Here is a 19,106-nt window from a genome sequence, read left to right on the forward strand (position 1 = left end):
GTCATGCTTGGTACGAGTTTGAATCTTGGCCTGATACCTCTGTCATTATTGCAATCGACGGGGGGAACAATGAAGTGCGAATATGGCATGTACATTGGTGAGAAGTTCTGAGTAACTGAGTTCGGTGGTGCAGAGTGTCGGGGGGTGGACGAGTGGGTAACAGGTCCTGAGGATATCATCGCAAGTGATAGTCCTTTTATACTTTTAGTGATGTCTGATATCGGTAAATCATCCTGTTTCAAATTCGAAATGCTCACTCCCAATATGTTTAAGTAATCATCCAGTGCTGCTCTTCCGCATAGCACTAAGTATGGTTCCCAGCTGCTTGAGCTGTTTGACCACTGCACGAAAAACTTGGCGTTTTTTCCTTGTCCATCATGTCGCATGACTTGCCTGACAAATGAATTTTCAGATGCTCCTAGCCCCATGTAGTTATCAATTTTCCTGCTTGGGAATAAGATATCATCATTAGGAATATGAGGTCGCAACAATTTTGAATGAAATACCGGGTGTATTCCTCGTTCTTTCAACTCGTCTGATAATTCTAATTCGAAGCTCACACCCGGTGACACCTCTCTGATGATCTTCAGTGGGCCAATGAACTTCATCGTCAGTTTCCATGATTTCCCTTTACCTAAGTTAAGGTTCTCTGTGGACAAATACACGAGGTCGCCTACTTTAAATGGCACCTCTTTTCAATGTTTGTTGGTAATCCAAGTCTGATTTGTTCTTGAGTCGATCAGAGCGTCGTGTGCATCAAGAGTGACTGATGCCATTTTTCTTGCTACCGTCTGGATACCAGGATACAGTGATTCATGTGATATGAGCAATGGGTTTGGTTGTCGGATCCCATTCAATTCAAATGGTGAATAACCTGTACTATTGGAAGTCAACATGTTGATTGCTAGTTCGATTACCGGTAATTTAGAAGCCCAGTCTTTCTGGCGATGAGACACTGCCTGTCTCAGCATCTGGCCTATCGTCCGGTGGGCTCGTTCTGTGGCGCCGTCTGTTTCAGGGTGGTAAGCGCTAGGCAGCCGGAGTTCTACACCTATTAATTTATGCAATTCTGTCCAGAACATTGAAGTAAATAGGCTGTCATGATCACTCACAACCCGTTGTGGCAGTCTGTGCAACTTATACACTGAATCAAAGAAGACCTCTGCCATGTCGTGTGCTGTATAGGTTTGAACTGTGGGTACCAGATGTACCATCCCACTAAAGTGATTGATGATTGTGCAGATCATGTCAAAGGCACCATGCCGCATCTTTGAGAGTGGCATTGGCCCGACAAAGTCGATCCCAATGGATTCCCATGGTTGAGAAGGGATTGGCAATGTTTTCAGGAGACCAAATGGAGCGGTTGTACGTGATTTTGTTCTGGCGCAGGTTGGGCATGAAGCACAAAATTTTCGGGTGCTCTGTAGCAAATTTTTCCACCAGACATGTTGTCGCAGGTAGAGCTGAGTCTTCTCAGCACCTAAGTGTGCTAGAATCAAATGTGCATGCGATATGATGATCTCGCACAAAGAACGAGAACCAAACGTCACATTTGGAATACACAATACCGTAAATTGGCTGTTTCTCATAAAAATCAAAGCTTCGTTGTCGGCATTCTTCATAACTGAGAAATTCGGGAAGTGCGTTGGATTTTCTAGGATTTTGGCAAAGAAGATGTCTTGTCTGTACTTATCTGCAATGAATTCTGGTAATTTGAGACCCGGTTCCAAATCTGATACCAGAGGTATGAGTCCTGGTGGTGTTTCGGCATTTTCGGATTGTAATTCTTTTTTTTTTTTTTTTTTTTTTTTTTTTTTGGTGGAACCCTCCGTAGCTTGCGCTGGGTAGATTTTACTACCGGGGGTTTGGGAGTAGGGGGTGTCCCCTGGGTGGTTATGGTAGTTGGTTTCGTTTTGGTCTCGCCTTGTTTGGTGCTCTTTGCGCTTGGTCCTTATCCTGTAACTCCACCGTGGGGAAATGCATTTACGCACTATACATCACGTGAGTGTGGGGCTCGCACCGATCCGGGGGATCGGGAATACCCACTAAAACCCCACTGGCCTTTAGCCAGTTAGCAGGAGTGTTTTCGTTTTCGACTATTAGGTGCTTCCAGGTTTCGAGGCCAAGTTTTTCGGGCAGGGCTTTGGTTCCGTACTTTTTGGTGTTGGTGAGGATTTTGTTGTTTTGAAGTCTGTCATTTAGGGCTGACTTTATTCTGTTGTGGGCTTCTTTCGCGGATATTTTGATTTCATGATCTTCAGTGCTGTTTATTACTCTGTGGCAGCGTATTTTCCATATTTGCCATGCTCCCTCGAGTAGGAGGGTTTTTAGGGCTCTGGTGTCTCCTTTTTTGGTGAGTCCCTCTTCGTTTTTTATGTTCCAAAGCGGTGCTGCCATTATGTGTGAGGCGTTTAGGTTTCTCGGCCACTTGATTCTTTTCTTTGTGCATAGGTTTTCGATTATATTCCAGATGGTCTGGCTTTGGTTGTGCTTGCATTCGAAAAGTATGTGGTCAAGGTTCTCGGTTTTTGAGCATTTTGAGCATTCACCTCTGTGTTCGTAGTTTTGGATTTTCCTCCAGTAATCGCCGATCTTATGGCCGCTGTGGATTGCTTTCCAGAGGAAGTTGCGGATGTTGGTGGGTATGTCCCTTTTGTTCTTGAGGGTGGCCTGCCATATTCTTTCGTCAGTGGGTTCCCCGTTTTCTAGCTCGCAGAGCGTGGATCTGATCTTATTCAGGTTTCTTGTGGCGGTATTGTTGGTTTTGTTGTGTTTTTTCATTAATTCTCTTTTTATGAGTTTTAGGGCCGCCGCTTGGGTTAGGGATCTTAGCCTGGCCCCTTTTGGGCAGCGGGGGTGGTTGGGGTGGGTCGATATTACAGTGTTGCTTGCTGCAGGCCTTTTTGTTGCGCCTATTGCGGCTAGTCTATCTGCTTCGGTATTTCCGGGGATACCTGAGTGTCCCTTTATCCATTCGAGGGTGGTGATGGCTGATCTATTTCTTAGGAGGCTCACGACTTCTTTTATTAGGTTGATGTTCTTTTTTCTCACATAGTCATGGTCCTCTATGCCAGGGAGATCGGGGCCTAGGGTTTTGATACACCACTCTGAGTCCGATTTTATGTGGAGGCGCGCGTTGCTGGGGGTGGATTTAATTGCGTGGAGAATCGCGACCATTTCTGCAATGTTGTTTGATTGGGTTAGGCTAGCGTCTACGGCTTCTCCTTGGTTGCGGTGGTCATTTGTTCCAAACCAGACCCCATACCCGGCTTTGGCTGTCGCTTCGCCATTGTTTATGCAGGATCCGTCTGTGTATACAGTTGTGTCTTGGGGTTGTCTGCTGAATTTTAGTTTTTGGGGTGGTGAGTTGTTCTTTTGTCTTTCTTTCTTGTTTATGAAGATCCTGAAGTTTGCTAAGGTGTCGTTGTTATTTGATGGGGTGTTGTCGAATATTTTTATTTCTTCGGGTTTTCCTATGGCGTATCTTTTTATGCTTTCTCTGTCTACGTTGTCTATCGTTAACTTTGGGGTTTCCAGGTCGTACGGGTTGAACTTCGATTTTATATTACTTAGGATTTTCTCAGCTCTCGTGTAGCAGGAGTCCGGGTTCTTGCATCCTTTCGTTCTGAGGCTTACACATTTTGAGCAGGGGCAGTTCTTGTTTTTCGGTTTGTGGGTTCTTTTTTCTGCGTAGCTCACTTGTATGACTAAGTCGCCTGTTTTGTAGCATTCATGGTGTTTTCTTAGGCATTTTTCCATTGGGCCTCTTTCTCTGTAGGCTGAGTCGTCCCTTTTCCCTATATGGTGCCATGCGGGTAGGTCTAGTTTCATTTCGTCGGTGAAGTATGGGGCCTCTAATTTTAGGTTGTATTTTGAGCCGGTGTTAAGGATTCTCTTTAGATCTCTGGGGATAGACTTGCTTGTGTATCTCTCTTTAGGGAATAAGCGTTGGGAGAATATGTTTGTGATACTAGGGTCCTGTTCCTCTTTTGATAGGATTTCCCAGGGGGTGGCTAGGGTGATTATCGTTTCCGCAGCTGTGCTTGCAAGGGGTCTTATGTTGGTGTTCTCTAGGATACATTTCAGTTTCATTATATCTATGGCTTCGTTTCTAGAGGGGATGTGTAGGATGTTTCTGCCACCTTCCTCTATTGGGCTCATCATGCGGATTGTGTTTATTGGTGGGGGGGCTTCCGATCCCCATATAAAGGTTCTGGTAAGTTTGTCGAGTTTTCTTTCTATATTCGCTGGCATTCCTTGGGCTACAGTGTGGAATTGCGTCATTCCCCCTATGATCATCTGGGCAATCAGTTTTCTCCCTTCGAGGGTTGGGTATGCTTTTTCCCAGGTGTTTAGTTTTTTGTTTATCTTTTCTAGGATGTCAGGCCACGGGTTATTGTTGGTCACTTTGTTGCCACATTGGGCCCCGAGGTAGCGTGTGGATTGTCCATCTCTTAGGATCAGGGTTTCCTGGTCTATTTGTGTTGGGTGGTTTTCGTTAATCTTCCGGTGGGTAATGAGGTTTTCCCTGTAATCTATGGATCCTACTGGGATTATTACTGATTTGTCTTTATTGAATTTCGCCCCTGATGCTATGCACCATTCTTCCAAGATGGTGTGTAGATCTTCTAGGCTGTCATCTCTGGAGAGGAAGACTGCGGCGTCATCAGCGAAGAGGGAGAGGATAGCTCTTTGGGTTGTTGTGGGTGTTGGGATCTTTAGGCCTTTAAGGTTCGTTGCATTTCGGATTGCTCCCGATAGCGGCTCAATTGCGATGTTGAATAATAGGCAGGAGAGGGGGTCTCCTTGGCGTACCCCTCTTATGACTTGGAATTTTTCGCTTGTGTGGCCATTCAGGATAACCCTTGTGTTGGCTTCGCTGTACAGCGCTTTAATGGTGTTCGTGAGGTTGTTTGGTATGTTCATGGCTCTTAGGGTTCTCCATAAGTAGTCGTGTCTGATGCGGTCATAGGCTTTTTCTTGGTCTAGTGCTATGATGGCTCCGTCTTGGCTGATGATCTCACACAGTTCTATCATCCTATTTACCAGGTCTATCTGGTCAAAAATACTTCTATTTTTGATGAATGCCGCTTGGCATTTGTTTATGAGTTTGGGGGCTACGGGTTGTAGTTTGTTCATCAAGGCCGTTGTTATTATTTTATATTCTGCGTTAAGTACCGTGACTGGTCTGTAGTTTACTATTGATCTTCTGTCTTTCTTTTTATAGATGGGGCATATCCAGCCTTCTAGGATTTCCGGTGCCTGGATTCCATGCTCCTCTATATCATTTGCGGTTTTAAGGAGTAGTTTTACGATGTCGAGTCTTCCCTTATCATTGTGTTTCTTGGACCTCCACCTATTGTCTAGTTTTTTATATAGCTCCATTGGTATACCGTTTAGGCCGGGGGCTTTCCCGTTCGGTGATTGTCTTAGTGCTAAGCTTATGTCGTCGTGGTTTAGGGGTTTTCCTAGTTCCCTTGCCTCCTGGTTGGTGAGTTTCGTGACATTTTCTAGCATTTTTCTGATGCAGTTTTCTCTGGTGTGTTCGGGGATGTTGAGGTCTTTTTGTTGGATTGAGTTGTAGTGGGACGCAGCTAGTTCGGTCATTTCTTTGGGGTCCGAGGTGAAGGTTTGTGGGACAGTGTCTCTTTCTAGTTCTGTTATGGTGTCTCTTGGTTTTGTTTCGTTGCCCCAGCGGCACCAGTATTTATTGATGGATTCTGCTAGGAGCCGTTTGTTGGCATTGGAGTGGGATTTTATTTTCTCGTGTCTTTGTTTTTCTGTTTCATTAATTTTTTCCGTTAGCGTTTGGATACGTTTTTGATCTATCTGGAGTTTGGTTTGGTTTTGGGGGTTGAGGTTTGTAATGATCTTGTCTCTTCTTCTCGTGAGTTTCTTGATTGTGGAGTTCATTTTTCCTGATTTTATCTTACCGAGTTTTCTTGCTAGGCTTGCAACGGTCTGGGTGAAATGTTGGAGGTGCTGTTGGGTGTTCGTGGTGCTTTGGTTATCTATCTGGGTGAGGGTCTCGTTCCCGAGTTTTTCGACTTCTGTTATAAATGTTTTGTCATTTATCAGGTATTTAGGCATTGCCCATCGGCCTCGTCCAATCACTGGGGTGTAGGGGTTGTAAATGCTTGTTGTTACTAGTTGGTGGTCCGTTGTGGGGATCTCGGGGTCTGTTATTTCCCAAGTGGAGGATCTCTCTAAGATGTCGTTTGTCGTGTATATTCTATCGATTCTTGACAGGTAGTTTGCCGATGTGTGGCCAAATGTGAAGTTCTGTGTGGGAGCCGGGTTTGTTTTCCTCCATCCGTCACTGAGGTTGTGGGCGCTAGTAACTTTCCTGAGGGCCTCTATTGCTTCCTCGGCATCGGAGTGTTGGGGGAGTCGGTCAATTGCGTCTTCAACCATGTTAAAGTCTCCTAGCATTAGGTTGATTTCCAAGTGGGTTGTGAGGCTGTCAATTCTGTTCCAGAACTCGGTATTCTCGTGTCCGGCGTATGTCATGTTTGGTGTGTAGATTGCTAGAATGTTTAATTGGTTTTCCTGCGTCCATTTTAGGTTTGTCAGGAGTGCTCGGCCTGGTATCAGGTTTACCGTGAGGGTAGGGTCGCTTTTAATGATGTCTTTGTTTACTATTATTGCTACACTGCCAGCTCTGGGGTGTTCTGGGTTGTAGGAGTGTAGTATGTGGTGGGTTGTCTTATATCTATTATTTAGGTATTCTTCTTGGGTTTCGTCTGTATGAGTTTCAGATAGGCATAGTATTGCAATTTTATCTTTTTTCATTTTGTTCGTGATTAGGTTCCATTTGTTTCTGGTGTTGCGGCTATTGGCACCTTTGATGTTTAGGGCGCCTATTGTAATCTGCCCAATTTGTGGCGGGGGGTCCCTCCCACCTCTGAGTCTTAGAGGGCTGTTTACTGGGGTGGTTTTTACTTTGGGGTCTGGGTTGTTCATTTGGTCCGGGGAGTCATATGTTCCTGTTTGTGTTTGTGCCACAGCTTGCGTGGTACTCGCCCCCCTACCCACTGTGGCCAAGGCACGGGGGAGAGGCTGGATTGCCTTTGCGGCCCCTTCGCCTCCAAGCTTGGATGAAGGGGGACCTTGTGGTTTGGGGCTGATATGCCGGCCAGCACTATCAGGTGGTGCCGGTTTCACCACTCTCCCCTCCGGGATTCCGTGGGGATCCAGAGGGGCCGGTGTTGTGTTGGATTTATTGTGCTTCGTCATGTTGGGGTTTTAGTCAGTTTGAGAACCTGACTAGGTTCTTGAGTCGTGAGGGTTGGGATTGGTATTAGTAGCGATTGGGTTAACTTTTTTTTTGGGGGTTAACGGGGTGGTATTTACATAGCGTATCTACCTCTCGTTCCAGTAGGGTGTCTACCACGGTATCCCCTGTGTCTTGTGGCTCTTCCTCTGTGTGTTCCACGTGCGCTACCTCTGCCCCTGTAGTATGTGTGGGTTTCCATGTTCTCCGGGTTCTGGTTACCGATTTGTTCAGCTGCCAAGGCGATGTCGGCGTTGGCCCTGACGGCGTCATTCGGTTTGTCCGGGGTGATGATCTCTTGCCAGAAAGGTAGTTCCGTTAGGGGGCATTGGAGGGTTGAGTGGTCGCGTCCTTTGCAGCACCTGCAGGGTTTGGGGGGATTTCTTTTGGCACCCTTCGAGATGGCCGGGTGGTACCACACCGTGGCTTCTGCCGCATCGATCCAGTAGCCATGTTTTATGACGTCTTTGGGGTGCGGGGACTTGACTAGGAATGTCCAGTGGGTTGCTGTGGTGCTGTGGGTGGTGACGCTGAGGGGTCTTACTCGGGCCGATTCTATTATGGCTTGTCTTTCAAGTTCGTCGGGGACATTTTCAATGAGGTACCTTCCTATTTTCGAGTAGGGGTGGCTGAGGGTGGTCTTTAAGCACGTTTGGACTGCTTCTTTGTCTTTGGTTGTGGCTGCGAAAGCCCAGTTCCCCAACCAATCAGATGTGAAGTCGGAAGCGGGGTATGCAATGAAGCTAAAGGCTTTAGAGAGCCAGAATTGGTGGTGTAGGATGGTGGCGGTGTCACGGAGCGTTAGGCCATCTACCAGTATTCCCCAGGGGAGCGGGTCGTCACCTTGCGCGTCAATTGCATTGGCAGCCGGTATGGTGCTAATGGAGTTTGCTGAGTCGGGGAAGGCCCTTTTAATGAAGGTAGAGGCGTGGTCTTTCGCCTCTTGCATTTTCGTGAGGGAGAATGCCATGTAGGTGGGTATGATGATTACCGCGTGGTTGTTAATCTGTTTCCAGGCTTCAAGGGCCTCATCCGTGACGTTGAGGCAGAGGTGTGAGCTGTGCATTCCTAGGACTTTGTAGTCGAAGTTAACCGGGAGGGGACAGGTGTTGTATTCGACCAGGGTGTCATTTGGCATGTCAAAGGGTCCGGGTGCGGGGGTGATGTTCATGGCATGGGCTGGTTCGGGTTCAGGAGAGGTCGAGGGTATGTACGTGATTCTGCGGGGTTGAGACAGCTCCATGGCTTCCGGAGAGGGGGTTCTGTTTACAGTCAGATTTGGGGTTGCTGGGGGAGTCTGTGTCGCTAGGACTCTGATTGCAGGTTTGACTGGGGGGGTGGGCGTGAAGGGGCCGTCCCTATTGGTTTCGGGCATTTGGCTTTGGTCAGTCTGTGCCATTTTTCGCTCTTTTCTGGGGGGGACTGGTGTTTCGGAGGTGATGGAGTCCTCTCTGTTGCGTTTGTGGCCTGTGCTGGTCACTGGGGTTGCGGTGTGGTTAGGTTGCTGGTGTGCAGTCGGCATAGGGGCTTACGTGGTCGGTGGTTATATGGTGGGGCTTTGCTTCTTAAGGGGTTTGTCAGGGCACGTGTGGGTCTGGTTTGCTCCGGTTTCAGCTGTATAGTTTTTTGGGGGGGGATTGACCGGTAGTAGCTGGGTGTGTCTAATTTTTTAAATCTTTTTTCTTTTTTTTTCTTTTTTTCGTGGTCTTATTGGTTAGGGGGGGTCCTAAGTTTCAGGGACTGCTGGAAGGTTGTTCTAGGCTTCGACCACCCCGGCAGGTGAGCGGGGTCCTTTCGGCTCACTATGGTGTAGTGAGGGTGGTCCCGCTTTTGCGGGGCCGGCAGGTTTGTACTAGTTTGCCCAAGTTGCCTCTCTTCCTGTTACTGGCAGTCTCCCCTGTTTTCTTGTTCTACTTAGGTTGCGTTTGTTTCCTAGTTTAACGACTTTGCGGTCGTCGGATTGTAATTCTGAGTGGATTTGATCCAGTCTTGAGTTCATTGATCGTACAGGCTCCGTTTCGCGATTCTTTTGCATGTGCTTTGGAACTTTGATTCGGATTTTCACTTTCTCTTCAGGACTCTCCTGTAGGCTCTCTTGTGTGATGGCTGATGATTCCTCTGGGTCGTTCCGACCATTTGCGATACTGGGATCCTTCCTAGCCTTTCCTTTGGGTAGAGGCCGGGCTTGTAGTTTCCGTGTTTGTATTGCAGCAGGCCCCGTGACCACAGGAGCTGTGTAAAATGCCTGCCCAGGAACATCCTTGTCACTCTCATTTTCGGATAATGTTTCTGACACGAATTCAGAAGACACACGTACTGTCCCCGGAGGCTCGCTGCTGTATATGCAAGACAGGGAATCTGAAAATGAATTCTCTTTTCCTGGTAAGTAATTGATGGTGAAATCAAAATCACTTAGTGCATCTAGCCAATGAGCTTGGCGCTGAGACAAATTCCATTGGGACTTAAGGAATTCCAGTGGTTTGTGGTCCGTAAATAGTCTAAACTTGCAACCGAGTAATTGGTTACGCAGGTGCTTTAGTGATTCAATTACTGCCAGCAATTCTCGCTCGTGGACAGGGTAATTCTGTTGTGTTGGTGTAAACTTCCCAGACCAGAAGCAGGCTATCTGGGCCGTTTCCAGGTCTTCTCCTTGACTTAGCACTCCTCCTGCTCCAGTCAGGGAGGCATCTGTAATTAGGTTTATTGGAGGTGCGTTCTTGGAGTAATCCAGTGGCTTTCTGTGTATCTCGCGGTGATTCTGAACAATCTCTTTAATTTGTTCAAACGCTCATTGGTGTCTTTTGTCCCATTTCCAAATCCTATTGGCACTCGTCAATGGGGTTAGTACACCCATAGGAATGCGGATTCCTCTGCAATTTGGTGCTAGGTACCCTATGGCTCCCAAAAATCTGTGCAAGGATGCATTTGTGGGGATTTTCCAGTTCCCAATACTGTCAACTTTGTTTGGATCCATCTTGATCCCTTTCCTGTTAATCACATGACCCAAAATTTTTAGTTCATCCGCAAAGAACTGTAATTTATCTTGTGTCGACAAATAGAACTTTTGTTCTCACAATAGTTGGAACACAGTACAGCAGTGTTCAATATGTTCACTGATTGAATTTGAGTAAATTATTATGTCACTGAGGTATGGGTCTATCCATTTTCCAATGTACAGACCGAACGTGTGACACATGGTCATCTGCCATGTTGCGGCGGCATTTTTGTCACCTTGGCACATAACCCGGCTCTTCATCACACCATCTGGCGTAATGATCAAGTTCTTCTCCTCATCGGCTGGCTCAACTCTCATCTGTTCATATGCATCTCGACCATCCACTAGGGATATGAACTTATGGCGAGCAACTCGATCCAGTATAGCTTTAATGTCTGGAAGTGGTGAAGACATCGGCACCGTGTTCTCATTGATTTCCCATTTGTCTATGACTGTGCGGATGCGGACTTCTCCATTGGGTCCAGGTTTCTTCTTGAGTACTAACAACGGCATTCCATTAGTGCCATTATAGTAGACCCAACAACTGGATTTCAGCATTACTGTCAGGGATGCGTCCGGGGTCGAGAGGGCCCGGGGGTAATGCCCGGCACTGAGGCTGTCGCGGGGTGTGGAGCGGGCATGCGTACTGGCGGGCCCGATCCGGGACAGTGGTCCCTGGCCACTCAGACTGAAGTGGAGAATGTGTTATTATTATTAAAGAGGAAAACTATACTACTTACCTGAAGTGGAGAATGTGAGAAGAAGGTTACTTCTTCGGTTCCCACTTCAGGTACATTTATGTACATGCGGCTTGAGTCACATGACAGGTGCCACGTCATCCTCGGAGGCAGCCGCAGGCATCCGGGTGTCCCCGTGGGGGATCCCGAGAGCGTCCGCTACATGCGCGCGTGCTGGGCACAGCGGGAAGCCGTCCGGGGTGTGTGGGCCGGACGGGTCAATAGTACATCGATACAAAGGAAGGTGGTCCGTGTAGATAGAAAGAAATAAACAGGAAGAAGAAGATGAGAAGAATGAAATAAAGATAGGGGAAAGAAAAGGGAAAAGAAGGGGGAGGAGAGGGAGGAAGGAGGGGGATAGACAGCGGGGAGCGGGTGTGGTGTGGCCGGGTGGGCCCGGGTGGGCCCGGGTCAGGCGGGTGTGCCCTGACATCACCCCCTCCTTAAGCCGCTTCGCCTCGAAGCGGCCAGGGGGTTCGTTCTCTCCCTTCCTGGGGCGTGGGGGTGTGTTTGGTGGAACTCCTCGATCCGGTCAGGGGCATGGATTAGTTGGTCTCGGGGGAGCCATTCATTCTCTGAGTTCGGCCAACCTGCGAACTTTACTAAATACCAGAGCTTCCGGCGTAACCACTTAGAGTCCAGTATTTTTTCCACTTCATATTCCTCCTCTCCATCTACGAGTTCTGGGCCCGGGTGGGGGTCAGGGGGTCGTTCTGCGATCTCGTCCGGGCGGTAGGGTCTTACGTTCGTCACAGATACGACTGGGTGAATTCCCTTTTGCTGTGCGGTGAGTTGGAGCTTGACGGCTGCCGGGGAGACGACCTTGACAACTTTGAAGGGGCCTAGCCACTTATGGTCTAGCTTCTTGGTCAGGCGGTCAGTCGTATAGTTTTGGGCGCTGAGCCAGACTCGGTCACCCTCCTGGTACTTGGGGGCTGTCTCTCGACCTCGGTCGTAGTAGCGGGCCATCTCGTCCGCTGCGTGTTCCAGGGCCGCCTTCGCCTCTTCCTGCATCTTCATCATCCTGGATGAGAAGGCGTCGGCGGCTTCTACCTCGGACGTACGTGTGGGCTCCGTCCCCATCCTGGGATGCTGCCCAGTGTCAAGCTCGAAGGGGGTTTGACGGGTGGACGAGTGGACGCGGTTGTTGTAGGCAAATTCTGCCAGTGGGAGCCAGTCCGCCCAGTCATCCTGGCGGTGGTTGACAAACACCCGAAGGTAGGCCTCGATTTCCTGGTTAACCCGCTCTGTCTGTCCGTCAGTCTGGGGGTGGTAGGGTGTTGAGGGGGTTAGCTTGACCCCCAGGAGATCTGCAAGTTCTTTCGAGAAGCGCGAGACGAAGGTGCTCCCTCTGTCGCTAAGAATCTCTTCCGGGAGCCCGTGGTGCTTCCAGACGTGCTCTAGGAAGAGCTGGGCGATACCAGCCGAGTCCACGGATGTCATGGTGGGGATCGCGTGGATGCGTTTGGACAGACGGTCCACTACAACTAGGATGGCGTTATAACCTTTCGACTCTGGGAGCTCTCCCACCATGTCTACCGAGATCACCTGCCAATGGTGGGTGGGAACTTTATTTGGGGTGAGCTTCCCAACCTTCCGTGCGGGGAAGGGTTTGACGTGGTTACAGGTGTCGCATCCACGTACGTATCGCCCGACATATTCTGCCATCCGAGGCCACCAGTAGTCGCGGGAGACGAGCTCTAGGGTTTTCCATCACCCTGGATGTCCCGTCACCCGCGCGTCGTGATGTAGCCGTACCAGATCGTGGCGGAGTTGTGGGTCTTTTGGAACGTACACCCTGCCCCGGTAGAGGACCAACTCTCCCTGTCTCTCCCACTCGTCCGACCTCAACGTTCCTTCTCCCAGTTCCCTCATGGCCTTTACCACCTGTTCGTCATGATCTCTCGCTCCTCGTACCCTCTCTAGGATATCCGCCTCCTCACCCTCCACTGAGACTGCTTCCATCGCACGGGCCTCGAACCAGGCCGGTTGGAGGAGGGTCAGCCCCTCATTGTCGTCCCTTCCCTTCAGGTGGTCAGCGCGGCGGGAGAGTGCGTCTGGTTTCCCCATGAGCTTCCCTGGGCGGTGGACGAGGGTGAAATGGAAGCGGGAGAGGAAAAGGGACCATCTGGCCTGGCGTCGATTTAACCTCTGGGCCGTCCGGAAGTAGCCCAGGTTACGGTGGTCGGTGTAGATCTCGACTTTCTCCTCAGCACCTTCCACGAAGTGTCGCCATTCCTCGAGGGCTCGGACGATTGCAAGCATCTCTTTATCGTACACTTCGTAGTTGCGCTCTACATCCGTGAAACTTTTGGACATGAACGCTACCGGGTGGAACTCTCCATCCGGTTGGAGCTGGGAGAGGACCGCGCCGGTTGCAAAGTTGGATGCGTCGCACTCGAGCCTGAAGCGGCCGTGGTCGGTAGGGAAACAGAGGACAGGGGCTGTGGTGACGGCTTCCTTGAGGGCACGGAAGGCATCGTCTTCATCCGGGCCCCAGTTCCAGGTTTGGGTCTTCCGGGTCAGCCTGTGAAGGGGGTGGGCCTTCTCAGAGAAGTCTCTGATGAACCGGCGATAGAAGTTTACGAATCCTAGGAAGGATTGTACTTCTTTCACCTTGGTTGGGGGGGGCCAGTCGAGGACACCCTGGATCTTCACCAGGTCCATCGCGACGTTACCCTCCGAGATAACGAGGCCCAGGTACTCGATCCGGGTTCGCTCAAACTTACACTTCTCTGGCTTGAGGAAGAGCCTCCTTCTCCTCAGCGTCTCTAGGACTTCTCGGACGACCCTTCGGTGTTCCTCCAGGGTGGCCGTGAAGATCAGGATGTCGTCCATGTAACAGATGACAACCTCCCGGTCGATGAAATCCCTCAGGATGTCGTTCATCATGGTCTGGAAGGTTGCCGGGGAGTTACACAGGCCGAAGAACATCACCATGGGCTCGAACAGCCCCCGGTTGGTCGCGAATGCCGCCTTCCACTCGTCTCCGTCCTTGATCCGGATGTTGTTAAACCCCCAGCATAGGTCCAAGGCTGAGAAGTATTTGGCGTTGCGGAGGCGGGCGAGGACATCTGAGATGAGGGGGAGCGGGTACGAGTTCTTCACCGTAATCTCATTCAGCTTCCTGTAGTCCTGGACCAGGCGTAGGGACCCGTCCTTCTTCTTGACGAAGAAGACTGGTGCTCCCATGGGGGATTTGGACAGCCGTATGCGCCCGTTCTGTAGGTTCTCGCGTAGGAACTCGTCTAGTTCTTTCTGTTCCGGACGCGAGAGTGGGAAGGTCTTCCCCCTGGGCAGTTTGGCGTCCGGTACCAGGTCTATAGCGTGGTCCCAGGGCTTCCGGGGGGCAATTGGTCAAAGGCTTCTTTGGAGAACACATCCCGGAAGTCCTGGTAGTGCTCTGGTACTAGCGTCTCAAACGACGCAGGCTCAGCCTCCGGGTCGCGGGCCTCTTGGGCCATCCGCTGCGAGGGGGTCGTGGTGGCTCTCAGGTCATGGCCCCAGCTTGGGGGAATGATAGCAGCGTAGATCCCATCCCCAGGCTCCAGTACCGGGTCCTGATCATTTTGTATTCGCGGTTGTCTGCAGGAGGACGGGCAGCGGGACATGACGACTCTCTGTCGTACCCAGTCCACTTCTGGGTTGTGGTGCAGCAACCACGAGTGTCCTATGATGAGGGACTGGCGCCCGAGGTTTGCAACCGCGAAGCGTGCCCGCTCTGTGTGTCGCCCGAAGGTCAGGAGGGCTTCTAGCTCTTCTGTTATAGCTCCATTTTCGTTCGGGGTTCCATCGACATTACGGACGGGAATGGGTTGGGGAAGGGGGGTTGTCTCTAGGTTGTGCTTTCGGACAAACTCGGGGCTTACGAAGTTCCCGGTGGCTCCTGAGTCCAGGAGGGCTGACACAGATACCGACGCGAGGGAGGTTAGGGCAGTCAGTTTCACTGTGAGGTTAAGAGATCTGGGGGACTGCTTGGAAAGGACGTAAATGGCGGGGGGGGAGACTGCTACCTCGGGCGTTGCTGCCCTTGGGGTCTTCTCGTTCTCACGGGTGGAGGATGCGTTTCTCCTCTTTTTCTTCGCGATGACTCGGTGAAACTTTGGCATTGGCGTTGGCTTACGTGTGCTGCAGTATTTACACGAGCTATCTTCTACGGGTGGCCGGGACGCATCCCTTACCGGCCGCCTGCCTGAAAATCCCTCTGAGGTTCTTCCTCTGGTTCCCCCTCCACCGTCTCTGTCCCTTCGGTCAACTGCCTCTTCAGCCCTTCCATCAACGTCCTCAGGTCTTCCGGGTGGAGACGTCGTACTCGGCTGACCCTGGGGTGTGGGCATTCTTGTGCGAGATGACCCGGGGTGTTACAGTTGTAGCACTGTCTCTGGTCAGTCCTTGACCCGTCGAGATCCATCGGCTGGGGGCCTGTCCCTGGTGTAGGACGGGCTGCTGGGGTGGGGGGCGGAGGTGCTGGAGCAGGTCGTGGGGGGGTCTGCGCGGGTCGGGTCTGGGATGGGGTCACGGTCAGCGGAGGTCGGGCTGGCGGGAATGGGGGTCTAGGTGGGGGTGCGCATGGTTGGGTGGCTTGGAAACGTCGCCACTGGTTGTCCAGAAGCGTGGCTTCGCACTTCCACTCAGTCCAAGTGGTGGGCATGGGGCGGAGGCGGTATATACTCTCCCTGAGCCGCGAGTTAATCGCTTGCTCAAACCGGTCGACCAGCCCGACATCGCCTAGCCTCGAGGCGGGTCCCAATATCTCGAACTCCTGGATGACCTTATCCACGGAGTCAGTCCCTTGGCGGATGACTGCCAACTTCTGCCGAGCTGTGGCCTCCCGGTTCGGGTCTTGAAACATGGCATCGAGTTCCGTGTTGAACTCGTCCATGGTTATGGTGGGGGAGGTGGCTGTCAACAGGGTGATCGTCCATTGTGTCGCCCACGCCCCTGCAGGTCCTCCCTTCATGTAGGAGAGGACGAAGAGGATCTGGGATAGTTCGGTAGGGAACTCGGCTGCGCGGACATGGAAGTAGATCCCGCACTCGGCTTTGAAGCGATCGAGGTCTTCACTGGCTCCTGAGAAGGGAGTGGGGGCAGCGACCTTCGGTGGTTTGGGTCTGGGCGCGAGTGTGGGTACAGGCGCGGGTGCAGGGGCGGGTGCGGGTGCAGGTGCGGGTGGGGGGTGGTTGCAGGTTTGGCTCTCCACAATGGCTTGGAGCTCCTGGAAGCGGGCCAGCAGGTCGTCATACTGTTCTTCTGACACCATGGCTGGGGAGATGGGTGAGGCGGGGGAAATAAGGTTAAAACCTTCTTCTGCTGTCAGGGACGCGTCCGGGGTCGAGAGGGCCCAGGGGTAATGCCCGGCACTGAGGCCGTCGCGGGGTGTGGAGCGGGCGTGCGTACTGGCGGGCCCGATCCGGGACAGTGGTCCCTGGCCACTCAGACTGAAGTGGAGAATGTGTTATTATTATTAAAGAGGAAAACTATACTACTTACCTGAAGTGGAGAATGTGAGAAGAAGGTTACTTCTTCGGTTCCCACTTCAGGTACATTTATGTACATGCGGCTTGAGTCACATGACAGGTGCCACGTCATCCTCGGAGGCAGCTGCAGGCATCCGGGTGTCCCCGTGGGGGATCCCGAGAGCGTCCGCTACATGCGCGCGTGCTGGGCACAGCGGGAAGCCGTCCGGGGTGTGTGGGCCGGACGGGTCAATAGTACATCGATACAAGGGAAGGTGGTCCATGTAGATAGAAAGAAATAAACAGGAAGAAGAAGATGAGAAGAATGAAATAAAGAAAGGGGAAAGAAAAGGGAAAAGAAGGGGGAGGAGAGGGAGGAAGGAGGGGGATAGACAGCGGGGAGCGGGTGTGGTGTGGCTGGGTGGGCCCGGGTGGGCCTGGGTCAGGCGGGTGTGCCCTGACAATTACATCACACTTCTTCTCCCATAGCGGTCTCAGTGGTTCCAGGCACATTGCTCGGCGGAATCTATAGATCTTCTTATCATCCTTGAGTGGGATTCGGTGATTGATATCTCGTAAAGGAGGCAGTGGGGTTTCATCAAATGCTTTACAGAGGTGTATTGCTTCGTTCCTCAACATCTCTCATAACTTTTCCAAATCTTGGCTAATTATCGCTGATCTCACGGAAGGAATCACCACGGAGTCTTCTTTCTTTAGGGATAGTGGGTTTTCAGATCTGACATGTAGGCATGGCAGGTTCAGGCCTAACAGCACTGAATGTTGATATAGGAATGGAGTGCCTAAGATCACATCATAGTCATGAATGTTCATGATGTCAAATCGTTTCTTACAATCAATGTCCTCGTACTTGAAGTCTACAATTGCTTTGAGTTGGACGTTCACTCTAGATCCTGTGACTGCAAGTTGTACTGGAAGGACCGTAGATAGTTTCGTACTCAGGATCTTCAGTTGGTCCACACAAGTGGTGGATATAAAGTCAGCTAGTGATCTGGAGTCCACTAACGTTCTACAGATACTACCATTAATGTGGGTTTTTATAACCATCCCTTTCGGTAGGATTTGCATGATGTCTTTAGGGATGGCTGTTGTACGCTCCAGGCTATTGGTCAGTTTCGTGCCCTCCTTTCGGAGTTTATCCCCTCTAGACTTGGCAACGTTGGCTTTGATATAAGCCGTTCTAGGAATTGAAGCGCTAGCGCTTAAGGCATATATGTGTTGAGTGAGCTCATCTTCAATCATGTCCTCTAGGTTTCTGATGTTTACTGCATGAGCACTTACACTAGGATTCTCTTTAGACACAGGGCAGTCTTTCACCAGGTGGCCTGACTGTTTACAGTTGAAGCATAAGCCTTTAGCCCGTAGCTCCTCGCTTTCTTCCTTGGACAGTCTAGTCCATGAAGATCTGGGTTATGCCCTCCATTCTTTTTGTCGGGATCCTTTCCTTTCTTATCATCAATCTGTTTGTCAGCTCTATCCTGATTTTCGCTGTGTTTCTTTTGTCCTTTCACGCTTTCAGGAACCTGCTTACCCTTCTCGCGCTCATTCTGGCGATTCTGGGTTCGTTTACGACTTTCCTCATATTTGACCATCTTCTTTGAACGCTCTGCATTCATGGTGATAACCTTTAACTCATCTATTGAACCAGTGTCAGGACTAAACCCATAGTCCAACAGTTTGATACGGTAATATTGGTCTAGGCCATTGAACACCCTTTGTACAAATTGACGATCCGTAATGTCATCTATCCTTTTTCTAATGCGATCCATGTCCCGTACGTATTCCTGGACAGTTGAGTTCCGTTGTGTCCAACGTTCAAAACGGTCACGTTGTATCTGTCTGAATTCTGGGGGAAAGCACTCGTCAAATAGTGCTTTAACAGCTGTGGTCAAGTTCCAGTCTTGTGGTCTTAATGCAATGGCCGATACATACCAAGATGCGGCTTTGCCACTTAGCATGTTTTGAAGATGCTTCACTTCATCCCTTTTCCGAACTTTGTTCAACTCAAAGTAGGTCTTCATTCCAGCAAACCAGACTTCGAATTTATTGTAGTTTGCGTCACCATTGTATGGTTCTGGACCTTTGACTTTTACTTGCGAACTCGTATGTTTTTCCTTTTTGAGTAAAGTTAATAGGAGACTGAGCTCGTTCCTTGAGCCCATCCTGTTCAGTTTCCCTAGTTTTAGTAGGTCCGAGTCATCAGTGTGGATGGTACTAGTTCTCTTTGATGAATTTGATGATGAGGAGCCGTCATTGCTGCTGTCATCGGAAGGGTCCAACGGAGTCAAGTGTTTCGCTAGGAATGATGACAGAGGTACAAACATTGAAGCTTTGGGTACCTTCATTGTCACATGGTTCTGTACCATAGATTCAGTCTTGGATTTCCTTTCCTGCTCCTTGGGTGTCATTGATTCCCATCTCGCAGCTTTATGTCTAGCTAGCCTACGAGATGCCAATGCATTAACAGTGGTCTCTGTGCTAGATCTCTCTTGTAGAATCCTCCGGGTCTGTATCTTCAGTTCATCAGACTCGCTATTGTTATCCAATTCTGTACTACTTTGTGGTCTGGCAATCAGGGTGGGTGATACTGAAACAGTTTCATGCTCTTTACCCTTCTTGGTAGAGGT

At 50.4% G+C, this 19,106-nt stretch overlaps 1 protein-coding gene across 1 annotated transcript; it reads right to left on the minus strand.

Moving 5' to 3' along the window:
* Nucleotides 1–7,729: 7,729 nt before the first annotated feature.
* On the minus strand, nucleotides 7,730–8,795 carry EI90DRAFT_3134542 (uncharacterized protein; the record flags this gene model as incomplete). Its single annotated transcript, XM_039064675.1, has 2 exons — nucleotides 7,730–7,759; nucleotides 7,818–8,795. 2 exons carry the CDS (start codon nucleotides 8,793–8,795, stop codon nucleotides 7,730–7,732), a joined length of 1,008 nt encoding a protein of 335 aa, XP_038909108.1.
* Between the last annotated feature and the right edge of the window lie 10,311 nt (nucleotides 8,796–19,106).

The sequence above is a fragment of the Cantharellus anzutake genome (genome assembly GCF_015039405.1).
Source record: "Cantharellus anzutake strain C23 chromosome Unknown EI90scaffold_120, whole genome shotgun sequence".
In the NCBI taxonomy this organism is placed as follows: domain Eukaryota; kingdom Fungi; phylum Basidiomycota; class Agaricomycetes; order Cantharellales; family Hydnaceae; genus Cantharellus; species Cantharellus anzutake.